A 16,526-nucleotide genomic window follows, 5' to 3' on the forward strand; every position below is an offset into this window, starting at 1 on the left:
TTAATATAATTAAAAGTGTGAACAAAATCTACGTGATTGTGTTTATCGCTGACTTAAATGAATAAAGGCGCGTAACAAAAGGGAAAATAACTAAAAGGCATAAGAGGACAAATGGGCTACACAACAAAGGGGAGTCCCCTAAATGAGCCACTTCAAATTCTGATTCGATTGAGCCACTCTTGCTACAGCACGTGGTTATCATAAATTGTATTTGAATAAAGCTGTTAGAAGGCACACAATGAAAAGTAAAAAAAAAAAAAGATTTTTTCAGTAGACCCATGGGTCCTACAAACACACACGAGTATAATGTATTTCGAGTTAAACGAATGAAGCCGTTAAGTAACAAAACAGCGGTCAAACCCCACCTAGAGCTCGTGGTTCGGTGCAAAATCTTACATGCTGGCGGACCCGTATGCAGTCAATTACACCTATACATGATTGCTGTCAAATACAAAAAACAAAAGGAATCCCATCTTTGTTATACAACAAGTTAGAAACTATTGGATTGGAGTACAGATAGGGAGAAATGGCATATGGAGAGGAACACACAGCTTGTAGGTGTTGTTTGGTTATTTACCCACCCATTGGCTGCCCATGGCCATGATAATCCCTGTGGCCATTTCCACCCAGTTCATGACACTCCCTGCCCAAAACACCTCCTCATGGGAACTCTTTGAGCTTCCCTTAACCATGCTTTACCATCAAACTTTGCACTTGAAGAAGAAGCAGCAGTCTTCTTAGAGTTGACTTAATTGATGGTGTTAACGCATTACTAGTGTAATAAAAATGTCCTAGCCAGGTCTGGCTTCAGCCGCTCTATAAGCACTTTGTGTGTCCTTCAAAAACAAACATTGGCAAAGCCAACCGTTTTGGCTTGTGTATAAGTATTAGGGATTTGCCAGGCATTAATACCACTACGACAGGGCCTGGCAAGTGCCTTTCCCATGCCTACACAAAAGCACAAACTGTTGGCATTGCCAATGCTTGTTGCAATGGCAGCCGCTATCGTAGAACCTCTCTGGAATACATTTTGCCGGCTTGATTCTGGATTTGGGTAATGCAGTAAAACTGGCCACAATCGCATAGCCGCGCCCATACTTTGCGGTATCCAGTCCTGGCACAGAGATGCGCTGTAGCCCTCCATATTACAGAGATTTTGCGAGACAGGCCCTTTTGCCTAGAAAACCTTGGTGACCACCACCAGCCTCAGAATATTAGGGTGTTAGTTTAATTCCCAGTATTATCGGTTTTGGCATAGAAGGGTGCACCAGCGTATGAATGTTAACGCCAAATTAATTTACCGTTGCAGCATGCAATGAGCATGGTGTAACCTGAAGCGTCTGCATGATTTTGAGTATGCAGACCCTCCTGCTATTCTCCATTTCTCAAAGGACTTAATTGGTAAAAATGCGGTATTACCGATAGCTAATGCTGCATGGGGTAATGCTTTGAGTTTCAGTAGGAGCTCATTACGAGTTGGCCGGTATTCCGGTGGTAAATCTGCCGGAATACCGACCAACGGAAAAAAACGTTACTGCAACTTGGTCCAGCAGAATAACTGCCGGATTATAAGTGGCAGCAGTGGAGTTAACCCCCATTTTTTAGAGTCCAATGGACTATATGGAGCATTTTTGGTGGAATTACTGCTGGTGGAATTCCACTGATTTTGACGATTTTCAACAGAAAGTGGGAGGATTTAAATCCCCCACTCTTGGGCCATACGCGCAATATGGCGGAGCGGGAAAAGTGGCAGTAATTCCGGGAACGCCAATCTTTGCTTGCACGGCCATACTCATAAGGAGCCCCACCATATTTTACCACTACCACCAAACTTGTGGTTAGTCACCTTCCGTACAATGCAAGAAACATACTCGCAGATATGCAAAAGTAATGGAGCACAGAGAAGGAGATGCAAGTGCAGAGTTTGTCGAGTTCTACAGCTCTTTACCTGGCACGCGCAGTCCTCTCAGGGGGTTCGAGAGCGCCATTCCAATTTCCGTCATGCCATACCTCTCCAGTAGCGTGTGGCCGGTAATCTCCTTCCACCTCTCCATTACTGGCTCTGGGAGCGCTGCGGATCCTGATACCATCAGCCTGTGCCAAGGACAGAAAGGGGAGTTAATGCCACACACTGGCACCATACAACTAAGGCTCGTGAGGTCTTTAACTTTGTCAAAGGGCTATTTCTAAAGCTCTTGGTGACCATTCTGCTTGAACGATGTGAGCTGCTTATCTTCGCTCTAATACCTTAGGTTAAGCCAACACATTCCTGGATATTTCCGCCAATAAAACCATGCTCCCCTGCATACGATCAACAGCCAGAGAAAAGCCATGTTCTCTTAACACAAATACAGAGAGGCCGATTTACTCTTTGCATTTTTGTACGTCAAACGCCCCACTCGATGCCGAGCTCGACCAGTGAGCTAACACTATGGTTAGTTCTCTACGCCTGCCCCACAACTTTACGAGGTCTGCTCATAGTTCACATGGGGATTGCATTCAACGTACGAATCTACTTTTAGAAGTCCTGCAAATGCTCACTCAATACAATGAATGTTCCCAATGGCAATATACAAGGCCTCGCCTTCCTCCACTGAGACCCTGGCCAATGACCTCGAGAAATGCTGGCATGTCGATCTTGCCCATTTACAAGACAGCAGGTAAATCCTTCTACTTAAATGTGGGCGGGAAATGACACAATGGGTCATTTTTGTAATTAAATGGAAGGAAAAAGTGAGGCATAATGTTTGCATGCCCCCATTTAACGCTGTACTCCATTTTTGTGCTGCGCTTTGCAGCCCTCCTACTCAGGGAGGGCCTTAGGGCAGGCCGGACCGGGCAACCACCCGGGGCGCCATAGCCCCCCAGGGCGCGATTAGCCCCCTAGGACGCCATCTTGGAGGAGCCTTTCAAGGGCTACCCCGAGCTGGCATGGTGCGAGAAGTGTCCTTTTGAAATTAAATGCGGAAGCGGCGCATTTAACAATAGGGTGCTGGCACCCTATTGAGATACTTACCTGCCTCCTGTGACACGGGAGCGGGTGGTTTTCATTAAAATAGGGCGCTGATGCTTGCATCAGCAGCCGATTCCAGTGATAAACTCCCTGCTCTGGTGCGGGAGTGGGGAGATAATCATCTTAATAGGGTAATTTCAAAAGGACGCCTTCTCCCACCCCCAAAAAAGAAACATTTGGCGCCTCCAGCTCCCCTTAGCTCCCACCCGTCCCAATTGACCAGGGGCGCAGGCAGGGGGGGCACAAAATTGTTATTTTTCTGCCCGCTGCGCTGCCAACACTAAGGCCGGCACTGCTCCTATGTCTTGGAAGAACACCTATTCGTATGTATGCATGAGATTTTCATGCAGCTGTAAAACAAATGGATTAATATGCACTGCGCCTCACATTTACACCTGGTAAACTGCAGGCGGATTCGCTTAGAATCCATTAATAACCACTGCCTGCAAAGTGTAATTTGCCGCCAATGTTTTGATTCCTCAAAAAAGTGGAGGGTAAAGATGAAGGGAAATGCGATTTCGCATAGATTTAGGGTCTCATTATGAGTCAGGCGGTAGCCATGCCGGTAAATACTGGCACGGCTGCCGCCGTAGTAATTTTTTCCCGTGCCCAGCAATGGAGACCTACTGGGGCATTACAACCCCGGCGGACCTAATTCCCTATTGCCGGGCGCCGTAAAAAATCACTCCCCATACCCATACAAGTCCCATTAATAACAGTGCATCCGTCAAGGTCTGTGAGCAGGTGCTGTTCTGCCCACCAGGTCAGACCTCCTATTTTGCCAGTCAAGTAACAACGGTGCCGGTAGCTTACCAGCACCGTTGGTACCGGACTGGCAAACTTGTAATGAGGCCCTTAGTCTTCACGTTTACATTTGCATGCAGGCGATCGGACAGCAAGCAAGTGCTAGCGTCGGCAGTCCGCTGCATGCAAGTTTAATTTCTTATGACATGGCCCTCTTCGTATGTTAGTGCGCTCAGCTTCGAACACAGAACACAAACGCCCTATGTCAGAGTCTACCTTAATGAGCATTTCCCTCTGGCACTGTGTGGTTACACAAGCGTTATCTTGTGGCAATCCCATGGCATGCCACCCAGTGGGAGCCTTCAAAACAAAGCGTGAAGCTCTCTTTTCGTCTGGACTGTGGCCTGCCCATGAAGCGCCCAACATTACACACTGTTTGAGGAGCTCTGTTTGAGAAGAGTTGTCTATTTGTAGAAGATGTTCTCTCCTTTTGGCTAATGCCTAAAGGGTAGAACTGCAGGACCCTGCAATGTCTGTATTCTGTGATCATGGAGAAAAGGGTTCGCTTGTCTGCAGGTGCCTGGTTCCATTTCATAGCCCCAGCAATGAGGTGCAACACACTGCATTTTAATTGAATCATATGATTAACAGCTTTGGGAACTGTGTACTGAAGAGAACAGGTGCTGTCCTCCTTGATCTGTATGTACATCGTCTTCAACCCACTGATTAAAGTGTTGCACACGAACGCCAATTCGCCAAATTGCAAAGGTTGCAGAAGTGACATCGCATACCCGATGACATGACAGGAAGGGGAGTAGTGACACACGGTATTTGAGGCTGCTGACATCACAGGAAGTGACATGACAGTTGTAGAAAACGGCCAGTTTGATAAAAATAACTAATAGTTACTGAAGTAGATAAAAGTCCATTTTATTTACCAACCCTATATTAAATCGGATTTGTCAGATCAGGGGATCAACATGAAACGTGTGCCTGTGAATCCAGTACAAAAAGAGAGCCAATTAGTCACTACAGCGGGGATGGCAGCAAGACTAAGGAAAACCAGGACTTCAATAACAGGGTATTCCCTCGTCTGTGTCCCACTTTGTGGCTCGCCAGTTGTTCTCATCTTCATGCTATTGCGCAGGCACCCATCCGGGGAATGCCTCTGACATCTGTAAATGTGCTGTTGTAAGTCGTTTTTGATCAAAACTGGCATCCCTGTTTTTTAAATAAATAAAAATATAAGAGTGGGGGGACCAAGGGAAACTGAAATATGCACAGAAGCAATATAGGATAAAACCATGGTCCGGAGCCCAAAGTTCTACTGCGAACAGTTCCCAGTCAGGGATGGGTTCTACTGACACAATTTGCCAAAGTCACTCACAGTACTCAAGGTGGCAGGGCTCAATGAGCTATCAGACAGTGGGACTCCTGGGAAAGGTCACTTGCCTTGCCAGTGACAGTCTATTTCTTCCCCGTCTGTCCTGGGTGGATTTTCAGGCAATAGTCAATATGAGCAACCTAGACTAGTGCAGTGAGGCATCTGGGATCGGTGAGGTCTCCCAACACAGCACCTTTTGGGGAACCCTTCTGACTTTGCACCAATATGATGCAGATTCTTTGCTGGTCACTCTGCTTCCACCAGGATCCAGAGTATGTCTCCCGGCAAACCGGTAACTATTCTTCCTTCTATTGACCAGCTCTACGAGGGACTTTTTGCTTGGTCCCCATCAGACTCTCTCAGCCCTGATAACCTGGTTGCTTCCCAGCACTGATCTAATGTTCCAGACTTAACCCTCTCAAGCCCCTCCTTAGTCTTTGGACCTCTGAACTTGGCTAATGTACAATCTCATTGTCTCTCCTTGGCACCCTTTTTTTTGCTTTCCTCAACATTCCTCAGACGATGTCCACCTTCTCTTGCTCTCCTATACCTTCCTCCCCAGGTTTCTCTGTCCCCTCTCTGATGCCTGCATTTTGCTTCCTTTTCTGTACTCTTTCCTTCAACTATCTTGATCCTTTCCTCCCCAAACATCTTGCTTTTTCTACTTTGCTCCTTCCACAACTCTCTCCCGAGTGCACCTCTTACCCTCCACTTTCCTCTTTCTGTTCTCTACCTAACTCCACACTCCATGCTATCTTCTTGTCCACAAACTCACTCACCCTCCTTCATCTGTAGCCCCCTTGTATAACTCTGTTGTACCAGTAATTGGGGTTGCAGTGGAGACACCTGTGATCAGTTAAAAGGAGTGTCCACAATTTTGGTGACAGGCCACTCGGTCAAGGTGTCCCTCATCCCCTCTGTGCTGCTACTAGTGTCTGTTCACTATTCCCGCCACTCCCTCCATCTACTGTGAAGCCCAGTTGAATGTGCGGTTGTGGTGTGGTTCACACCGTGACTCACGTCCCTTCTTGCGTCCTGTAGCATGCCTTCGTAATCTCTTACCACGAGCCGCAGGCATCTTGGCTCTTCAGAACTAAAGAAGTCTGCCTCTTTCCACAGATTTGGGGTGTGTGACTGCCTTGATTCATAAAGTGGGAATGGTGCGGATTCCTTGGGGATTCCCGTTTTCCTCCTCGATGGTTGGCATTATTTAGCGGTTGGCTTCACCTGTCCCCAGTGTCCCTCTTGCCCCACTTTCTGGCCTCACCAATGGACTTTGTCACATATGCTGGCTTGATATGTCATGGCATGACAGGGGTACACCCATCAGAAATAAGATAGACCAGAGGCGCTGCCTTTATATGTCAGTACTGCCTCATATGACCCGTTACTGCCATTATGTACGGTGTAGTTCAGTGTCTGCGATTTGGTATGGCAGAGGGCGAGCAGGTGAGATTTAGCGTATGTCAGAAACACCTGCTCGGCAGCAGCAAGGACAAGACTCGCCAGCAGACCACCGCTTTCCGGGGCTATGCACAGAGGATGCTGGAGCAAGCATGGGAAGAGGGATACTGGCAGCTGGTTGCAGGCAAAGACGCAGGATGTCCTGACAGGCAGATATGCACACAGGAAAGCAGCCTGGGAGATTAGGTGGGGCGCATCAGAACGGTGACGAGAACGAGGGTTCGTGGGCAGATGCCAGAAGCAGCAGAGAGAATCTGAGTGAATACCCAGAGACAGGAGAGAAGCACCAGCGACATACTCTGCCAGAGCAACCGGCAAAGAAAGTGGGCTCAAAGAAACACTGCAAGCAATAACTTAGAGTGCAAGTTCCAAGAGCGCATTAAGAAAGGGAAGCTGTCAGAGAAAGTGTGCCTTCAGTAACTGGAAGTAAGAACTCCTAAAGCATATTGAGCCGGTGAAGAGAAAGATACAAACATTTCATGCTGGAACTGGGAGACAAAACTCCTAAAGCAACTATCAAAGAGAAGGTGTAGAAGAATAGTGACAAATTGACCAAAGTCACTCAAGACATATTCCACTTGACAAATATGAGTACAGCTGATTAAAATAATAACATCTTGTAACTAAAGTTACTTTTTCACATAATCATTTTCATCCAGTCTATTAGATCATTAGGTGCCACATTCCCAGGTTGCGCCTCAGTATGCCAAGAGTGACGTCCCATATACAGATCCTACCATCTTATGCCCATGGTGGCTTCACGTGCCAGCTAGAGACAATGTAAGCTACAGCCTGACATATACAAGCGCTGCCGTCATATCCTAAATGCGAACTCCAATTCCTCTGAAATGTTATCTAATGCTAGTAAATGTCTCATATCCTTGATATGTTTATTGTATGATATGACGTGCTTAATACCCAGAGGTTTCTAAGCGCGCAGCGGGGTTCAAACCTGTGTTGCTCCGTGTCGTCTTGCTTCCAAGGCGAGCACGTTGCCCTGAGCTATGAGTAAGATGAAAGTTCATATGTGCAGTTGCAACGCGCCACAAACCAAGTGCAGCTTTACATGCCACAGAAATGCCAATGGGCGCCATTTAACGCTTCAGTCCTATAGGTTCAGATGCTGCCTTTGCATGGTAAGTACCGTCTCAAAAACCCCAGTAATGCCACCTAATGCAGATAATTGCCCCACATCCCTGGTAGACTCACCATGTGTGGGGTACAGCTCAATGTGTAGCGCTGCCACTGCATTGCATGTGTAGACTTAATGCCTTACAAATGGCATTCAATGGCCCTAAATGCCTTATATGCCTGGTAGAGTCAACCATGTGGGAGTCGCAGGCTCACATGCCTGCCTAAGTGCTGGAATCATATGCCACATGCAGCATCAACTCTCCCAGTAATGCCATCAAATGCCTAATATGTAGAGTAGTGTCGCCACCTGTTGGGTGCAGCCTAACAATTGCCGTTGATGTCTTCATATGATGTCTTCATATGCCTAGCATAGCTTCAAATGTCCCATCAATCTCATCCAACGGCAGTTCATGTCTCCTGTGCATGAGGTATTCACCTATATAATGTGTAGTCTTAAATGTCCAGATATTGCCATCATATGCAACGTAAGGGCCTCCAATTCCCCAGTAATGCCTGAACTGCTCCAACAGAGCCATCAAATGCCTCATGTCATGGAAGAGTCGCCACATGTAGGATGCAGCTGCACACGTACAGATACTGCCATTATAAGGAAAGTGCAGTATTACATGTCTATGTAAGGTCATCTAATGGAAGTTAATGCCCAAATACCCCACTGTATCTATTGTCCGCTTCGCGCATTTGCTGCCATCATATAAAAAGTGCATTTCCAAATGCATCAAAACTGCTGTGAAATTGAAATGAATGTTTCGTAAACCCGTCCCCCCCAGTCCCTGTCCCCAACACTACTACTATAAAGATGTTCTGGGATGCATATGCATTGCACTTCAGAAATCCATTCACTCGCCTTACATCTTCTTCTCGGCTTTCCCTGGATGGAAGCTGCCCACACTAAACAAGGCTAGAAAGAGATCCCTTTACTGTTTTCCCCTGAGGTCTCTGATCTAGGAGCTGCACAGGCAGCACCAGGGGAGGCCCAGGTTCTCTCCCCAAAGACGTGCCTAGTGCCCGCTGCAGTACCAATGCAAAGTCCAGCCCAATGGAACACGGCGAACTGCCATGCAGGCAGACCTCTGACAGAGGACTTTTTGTGCCATGATACCAAGGCAGCTTGATGTTGCGTTGCTGCAGCCGCAACAGCAACGGACTCTGTACTGCACCCGGGATTCTTGCCCCCACCGCCACTAACGACAGGGTAAGGGTTTATCAGAATTGGAGCCCAGGGAAGGGGGTTCATTTTGGAACCCCTGTTGTTGGAGTAGAACACAGGTATGAGATGGCCCTGGACTCCAGGTTGTATTTGGCACCTCTTGTCTATGTTGCTTTGTTAAGGGATGCTGCATTTCTACTCTGAGGTCGTTTTATTTATAGTTGTGTTAAAGTATTATTCGGTGACTAAAAGGTTTAGTTTTGGTCATAGCATTATAGCAGCCTGGGTTTTTGCTGGGAGTGCATCTATAAGCCGCACTGTGCACTGAGCCCTCCCGTCTGATGTGCTGTCTGCATAGTGCACCCGCATCCCCCAGCCTCGCCTGCAAAAGGGGGACCAGTTATTATTGATGCTTCCGTTAGAACATCTGGGAGCCTAACCCACCCCACACCCCCAAATCTCCCTGAGGCTTACAGATGTCTCACAACGTGCCCCACCCCCCGAACAAAGTGTTAAACAAAAGGCAGCTACGCAGATAAAATAATGCATGCATATTTCAACTTAGAAATATGTAAGTACATTTCATTCAGAGTGGTCAAGATGGCCACACAAAACGAAAAGCCAATGGGCCTATTCAGTGCATTGGCAGCCATCATTCTCTTCGCAAAAGCCATGCTGCACACATTTCCAGAGTGTTGGGCCTGCTGTTCTCGCTGATCCCACCATGGGACAACAGGAGGTGCAGCCGATGGTGGCAGACGAGTAGTGAACAAGCGGAGGAGCACCCCTGCCTACACCGAAAGCACCCTAAGGGAATGCTCTCACTCCCTAACCCCTCAGTGCAGCAACACAAAGTCAAGATATCAGGCGACAGCCCGATGGGGGGATGAAAAGTAGGAGAGAAGCACCAGGACATCAATAGCACTAGTGGCCCATTGGGCTGTTGGTTATGTGGCAGGATGCTCCAAGAGGGTGTATAGTCATTGCATCGAATTCTTTACATCTAATTCCTTTCCATCTAAAGCATTTGCTTCGAAAAAATTAGCATCAAATGCTAATCCTCAACCCCTGTTTTCTAACCTTTAAAATCCACCACAATACACATTAACCCTTTACCACCCAAAAAAATGCATTCGATGCATTTTCTTCAATGTAAATGCCTCGATGCAAATGCATTCGATGAAAAGGCATTAGATGCAAAGACCAGATACCCTCCAAGAGGCATCGGGGATATGGAGAAGAACCTTTGGCAACCTAACATTGGGCAGCACTCTGGCATATTGAACAGCAAGCTCCCAGACATATTCAACGAGTTAAGACCTATTGGGCAGCACCCTTGGTATGTTAATCATTACACTGCAAAACTGACCAGCGCCCGATTTGCACAGCGTAACCTTGCATGTTGAGTAGCGCTATTCCAAGCCTGCATCACCAACGGAATGAACAGACCACTGCCAAAATGAGCATCGTCCTGGAACTATGAGGGCCACTGTGAGATTACTGGCAGCATTCTGGCATATGGCCCGCTTATGGCGAATGGGTGCGTCGCGCTGCCGAGCGTTCGAGTTGCCCAGTTCGGCACAACTGGAGGGTCTGTAACAGCCCACGCGATAGACCTGCATAGATGGATTCCTATGAATCCCACTACACCGACCCGCAGGCATGAAACAACAAGAGACCCGGAGAAGAAAGAAGTGAACACAGTGCTGCGATCGCCTAGATATTAAAACTCAATCGCAGAGCAGATGTGTGAAAGTATGTCAGGTTTCAAACCCATCCTTTATAGGTTGATGAGTTGATCAACCAGAGCCCAAGGTTTGGCACCTCTGATATAATATCCGGATCCCATTTTTAGATGAAGATCTCATCCCATAACTCTCATCAGATCGACTCAACTTGATTGGGCTTTAGCCAATTCGGTAACATATTTATTTTGTAATCATTTTTATTTAACATGGGGAGAGTGTTCTATCAAACATAGTTAACATAGGAAGCCATACAGAACTGAGCAATCCTGAAAAAAAGTTCCTTACATTGAAAGGGGGCCGTTATTAGGTCAAATGGACCAGTTGAGGAAGGAGGCATGCTAGAACATCGAACTGGAATGACTGGCTGCGAAGTTGGCATTAACGCACACTTATTTACATAACTATACGGTGGAAGCAGGGGAGGAATGCGAAGGCTTGATGTCAGCAAGGAGGCACTTTCCATGTCAAGGAGTTGTTCCTTTAGATCTAACTTAAAACTACAGTCGGTGGCAAAATATTGTGCATATCAGGGGGAGGCAGTTCCAAGCTCATGTGTGCAAAGGTGTAGTAAGGTAGGCCCAGAAGAAGGCTACAGTAGTAGCCATGACAGCCGAGACAAGGGTAGAGATTAAGGTTTTGACGCAGTGAAAGATAAGATGTGGACGAATTTTCCTGATGTTTCAGCGCTTCACCCTAGCCACTTTGTTAAATTGATAAAATTATGGAATTGGAGGTCACTATTAGAAAGGAACCTTAGGTTGTGAGCCCTGCTGGAAGGAATAATATGATCAGGGGAAGGAAATGGCAAACGGGATGAGGGGCAGGAAAATTATGCTACTGCTACTGCTGATGCTTAATTCCTCCAAAATTGAAGTCTGCTACATCCCTGCATCAAAGCAGGTGGACCCCATAGCGATGGACCCATTGTACACGCTGCCTGATATGCTTGCATGGAAGGCAGCGTGTTCAATTACAATTAAACCCTAAACCTTCCTGACAGTGCTCACAATTAAAAGTAAATGCTGCCTGGCAAGAGAGCATGTGCTTACTCACGTTACACTGCAGAGTGCAAAACTGCAGGGCAAAAGGCGTTGTACATATGCCACCTTTTGCCCTGCACTTTTGCAGCCCACCTTGGAAATTATTAACATTCTGCAGCCTGGAGTCATTTACGTTGCAGTGTAAATGTAACTGCTCCCCACCATTACATTAGGCGTTTAACGAACATGAGCCCCCTTATGTCTTTATTGGCAGGTCTAAGTCTTAGGGCCTGATTCACAGAAGCATTTTAGAAGGGCGCAATCCCTAAGGAAAACGCTCTGTCTCACACATCAATGCGATCTGCCGCAATTCAATTTCCACTCATGCTCCTCAAATACATCAAATGTAGCCTCCTTGCTTGTGCTTTAAACCTGGCTCTGCCAGTGCCAAGAACGCACAAAGAACTTAAATTGACATGGGCTCCTTCAGCGCCATCACCCCTCTTCAGGTTCTTTGCAACATATGCTTTCATCCATGTGTGCCTGTGCTACCGCCTGCGGTGCTATTAGCCTCCCCACCCCACACCAGCTCAGGGGGGGTCTTTCAAGGGCGCCCACGAGCTGGCGTGGTGGGAGAAGAAGTGGCAGGCGCGTGGCAGACGCCCCAGTGAAATTAAATGCCTCCCTTGCTTGTGCTGGCACCAGGCTTTCCATCGCGGGAGTGGGGCGCATTTAATAACAATTTAAGCATTTAATTCCAGTGATTAACTCCCTGCTCCAATGCGGGAGCGGTAGAGTTAAAAAAAATGGGGGGAGGGTGCGCCACATTTTTCGTTCACTGACTGGGGCGCTGCTGACGCTATGGCCGGCGCTGCTTTTATCCTCCGTGTAATAGGGCTGCACAATAGCAATATGTTACAGACAGGTCTTTATTTCACATGACCGAGTCCGTGCACTACACATACAATAAAAGGCCTACCTGCAACCATTGCCAAGCAAGAAAAAGCAATCTCGGGCGCGCCAGTAAAGTGACGGCTTACGCGCCGACAAATAATCATTGGGCTCAAAGGAGGGACAGGTGCCTTTCTTACACTGCGGCCTCCACGCGCGGCCAAGGCCTCAACAACAAAGAGGAGGCCTCGGGATCAATGGCTTATGCGTCTGACGTGACATGTCTTCTTTGCGTCAAGTGTAAGTCAAGGGCAGATAAGTGCTCATCAACGCTTGCTGGGCAGCAGGAGAGGAAATGAAACAGAAACACAGTGTGGGTCACTAGTTCGGAATGCAGCTAAGACAATACGAGAAGGACAGAAAAAGAAAAATGGAGGCAGGGGGAGGGACCGAGCATTTGAAGGAGAAACATGCAAAAGTGTGAGAAATAAAGAATAGAGCTGAAGAAAAAGTGAGGGAGGCAGAGAAAATAAGAGCTAGAGCAGGGTGATGCGATACACACATCAGGAAAAATGGAAAAGGCAACAAATGGGGAAGTGCCCGAAATACAACAGTAAAAAAGGCAGCCAAGGGAAAATAACAGAGAAAGACGAAAAAGGAGCGAGTAGACTGTAAGTTACAGCAAAAGTGAGAGCAATACAGAGAAAGGGAAAACGCTTTTAAAAAATGGAAGCCAGAGGTAGGTGAAAAGGAAGAAAAGTTCAAAAGGAAGAAACGGGATGAGAAACAGCGGAAAGGGGCAGCGTAAGAGAGAGAGAGAACGAGGCTTGTGCCGAAGTCTCTCTCTGACCCTATTGGTGGGGTCACTAAGGCAGGGCCATCTTATGCACTTTTTGGGCCCTGGGCACAGACATCTTTGGGGCCCCGTCCACCAAACCAAAGGAATTAAGGGATCAAGAATACTGGTTACGGCCCCCGCACCCCACCCGTCGCGCTCACAAGATATAGGTTGATATGCTGTCTCTCAGTATAATAAGAATGTTTACTCCCTTTAAGTCCCCTTACCCCCTTCATTCTTGCTCTAATCAGAATGATAAACAAGTAGAATTTGAAGACCAACATTAGCAGTCTTTGAAGAGGTTACTGTTCTAGCACATACAGGATAATTTTGATCAATAGCATCCAGGAAGGTATGCAGCCTGAAGTATTAATGCAGGACCGTATGTAAAAGGAACATCTAACCCATGATAGACAGAGAACTCACATTAGCTGCCTCACAGAATGCAAAAGTGCTCATGCATGGATAGGGGAGACCATTTGGAAGGAAAAGAAAGCTACACATACTGTAGCATGGATAGTGGATGCAGATTAGAAGCTACCAGGAAGGTGTCTTTATCCAGACAGACTGAGATTAGAAGTGGTATATGGTTTTCAAATAGTGTTGCCATTAGATATCAAAGGAACAAACGCAATATAAGTATGCTCACAATTAAAGTGGGAGAAACCCTATAGCCAGTGAAACCATGAATAAGTCTTTTATGAAGATCATACCATGAGAAGGAAATCACTCTGAAGGGCTGACAATTTTGAAAGGTTTAGGGAGTGGCAATATTGAGAAGTTAGGGAATATGAGATTAAATGAGGTGTCCAGGATCACAGATTGGTTAAGGGGTGAAGGGGTGAAGCTGGGATTTGTGCCAACTCTGCAATTTCTGCATTTGAACACTTTCTTTTCCAGTTCTTACCATGAACGAAAACAATCTCATTTTATATAAACGGACTTGGAAAGTACACAAACTACATTACCAAAAATGACAATTTTTAAACAAAATATTATAGAAGGGTGTTATGCAAAATGGGAATGATTCTAGCTTCATTATCTCCATCATCAAGGGAACTATATAAGTACCAGCATACCAATCGATGCGATTTAACAAATTTAATCTGGGTTTGTCTTTTGTATTTTAAAGCTTTAAATATTTCCAAAACAATGGCTTATGACATTTCCCTTTATAAACATGCATAAAAGCTTTGACTTTTGCCAAAAAGCAAACCGTTTTTTGTGTCAAACGAGCAGACCTTAAAATATGCTTTCCTGAGGCTTGCAACATCTGGTCTGCTCTCTTCTGTCTACCACCTCTTCCATACAAATGGCCTTCATAAGTAGAAAGATCAAGTAAAGGGCTAAACGATACCAGCAGCATGCAAGAAGGCAAACCTCACAGAAGACAGCTCAGTAATGTAAGATATATTAGATGATTTGACCAGGATCACTGAATCAACTGCTGGCAAATCCAGGCTACAAGCATGAACGCTTTCGTTCCATAGTCTTGAATTTGGATACTTATTCACCTCTTAGACTAACACTGTATGCCATCGTTGGAGGCGATTGCCTATAATTTATAACACCCCATCTGAAAAAAACAAATTCCAGACCTTCACCATGTGGATGATATGTTAGTTTTTATAGCCACCCCTATCTAGTGCAGGTATATTGCTGATAATAGCAGATGTTCTGCAAAACCAAGTACATATGCAGGCAGGTTTATAAACTTGAGACATAGGAAAGACTCAGCCATCCTTGCTGGAATGTGATATTCTAATTTTGCATATGAACACATAACTCTGCAATGGGTGCTTGAGCTAACCTCTGAACCATTGTGGCACTCAATTTATCAATATGCATTTCACTATTCCCTATTGCACATGATGAACATAATTCCCACAGGAAGGAAATAATGCTACAGAGGTGTGCCGTAAGGAGCGCACAAACTATGTATTCCATAGTGAACACAGAAAGCAATACATGATGAATTGATCAAGGCAGAATGTACTTGTCAAAACAGAAAGGCAATGGGTTTAGAGCCTCAGCAGCACCCCATAAGATATCCCGACGTGTGCTAATTAGGACTGGTGAGCAATGGAATCTTCTTCAGATCAGGCAGCTTTGTGGGATCCCCCTCCAAGGTGGGGGCCCTGGGCAAGTGCCCCTTTTGTCCTCCCATAAAAACGAGCGTCTCTGCACTAAGGAGGCCAGAGGCCACCACAAATCAAGTGTAACTGTATAAAGGGGAGACCGGGGAAGGATTCCCTGGCTATCCCCACCATGCCATGCGCGGAAGGCAGGGACTCATCACATTGCCACTGAATCAAGCAACCACAGGTTTGCGGAACCACAGCACCTACACACTCTGCTTCCCTGGGGCAGGTGCAGGAATCTAGAGAGGGGCCTGCACTAGGATGGAAACTCGAAAGGCAATCAGCCTGTCATTGCACAAGGCCTCTACTTTCATACAGCTAAGAATAGATACACTAAAGGAGTTCACCCCAAGGACCACTCAAGGGGAGGAACTAGCCAATTCCAAGTCCCACATCAGAACTGAAAGTCATGCTCTGGTGTGAGGCCCACTAGCCAATCTCTACACCAGCTGCCTGAGAAGATACACCTGAGGACTCTTATCCCCAAAAGAGTCAGAGCCAGGGTGTGGCAGGCAGAGCAAGAACAGTCCAAGGGGAGGGAAGAGCAAATTCCAAGTGCCACACCAGGCGTGGAGCCCAACAGCCAACCCCCATCCCAACCACCACGTCTGAGTGCCCTTAAACTACAGAGAGGCAGAAAGATGGGGACAAAGCTCGATAACAAGTGTGGCATGTTCCAGAAGGATGTGGGAATAAGGAGAAAGATCTAATTTGGAGCTGGCTCTATGGTGAACGGAAGGAGCTGGAAAAGGAGACTGGAACCTAGGGGAGCAGGAGGCTGGAGGAGAGGCCCATAAAACGGTGGTAAAAGAGACAGAAGGCTCCAGGGGAGGCCTAGGAGGCTAGGGAAGGACAGATCCCGAAGGTAGAGAATTATGAGGACCTGCGGGCCCGGAGAAGGACCCTGGTGGCTGGGGAAAGAAAAGACTGAGGGTTACGAGCAGACAGATAAATACGACTGAAAGGAGAAAGATAGGGAAGGCTGGATGAGGAAAGACCCAGGGAGACGAGAGAAGAAAGA

At 46.7% G+C, this 16,526-nt stretch overlaps 1 protein-coding gene across 1 annotated transcript in view; it reads right to left on the reverse strand.

Annotated features, from left to right (window-relative positions):
* ACSF3 (acyl-CoA synthetase family member 3) overlaps positions 1–16,526 on the reverse strand; it is a 1,059,592-nt gene that overhangs the window by 769,416 nt on the left and 273,650 nt on the right. The window contains exon 5 of the mRNA XM_069635646.1: positions 1,949–2,094. Coding sequence (XP_069491747.1) covers positions 1,949–2,094 — 146 coding nt within the window. The remainder of the gene's footprint in view (positions 1–1,948; positions 2,095–16,526) is intronic.

This window comes from Ambystoma mexicanum, chromosome 1q (genome assembly GCF_040938575.1).
Source record: "Ambystoma mexicanum isolate Mex_15411 chromosome 1q, UKY_AmexF1_1, whole genome shotgun sequence".
Classification (NCBI taxonomy): domain Eukaryota; kingdom Metazoa; phylum Chordata; class Amphibia; order Caudata; family Ambystomatidae; genus Ambystoma; species Ambystoma mexicanum.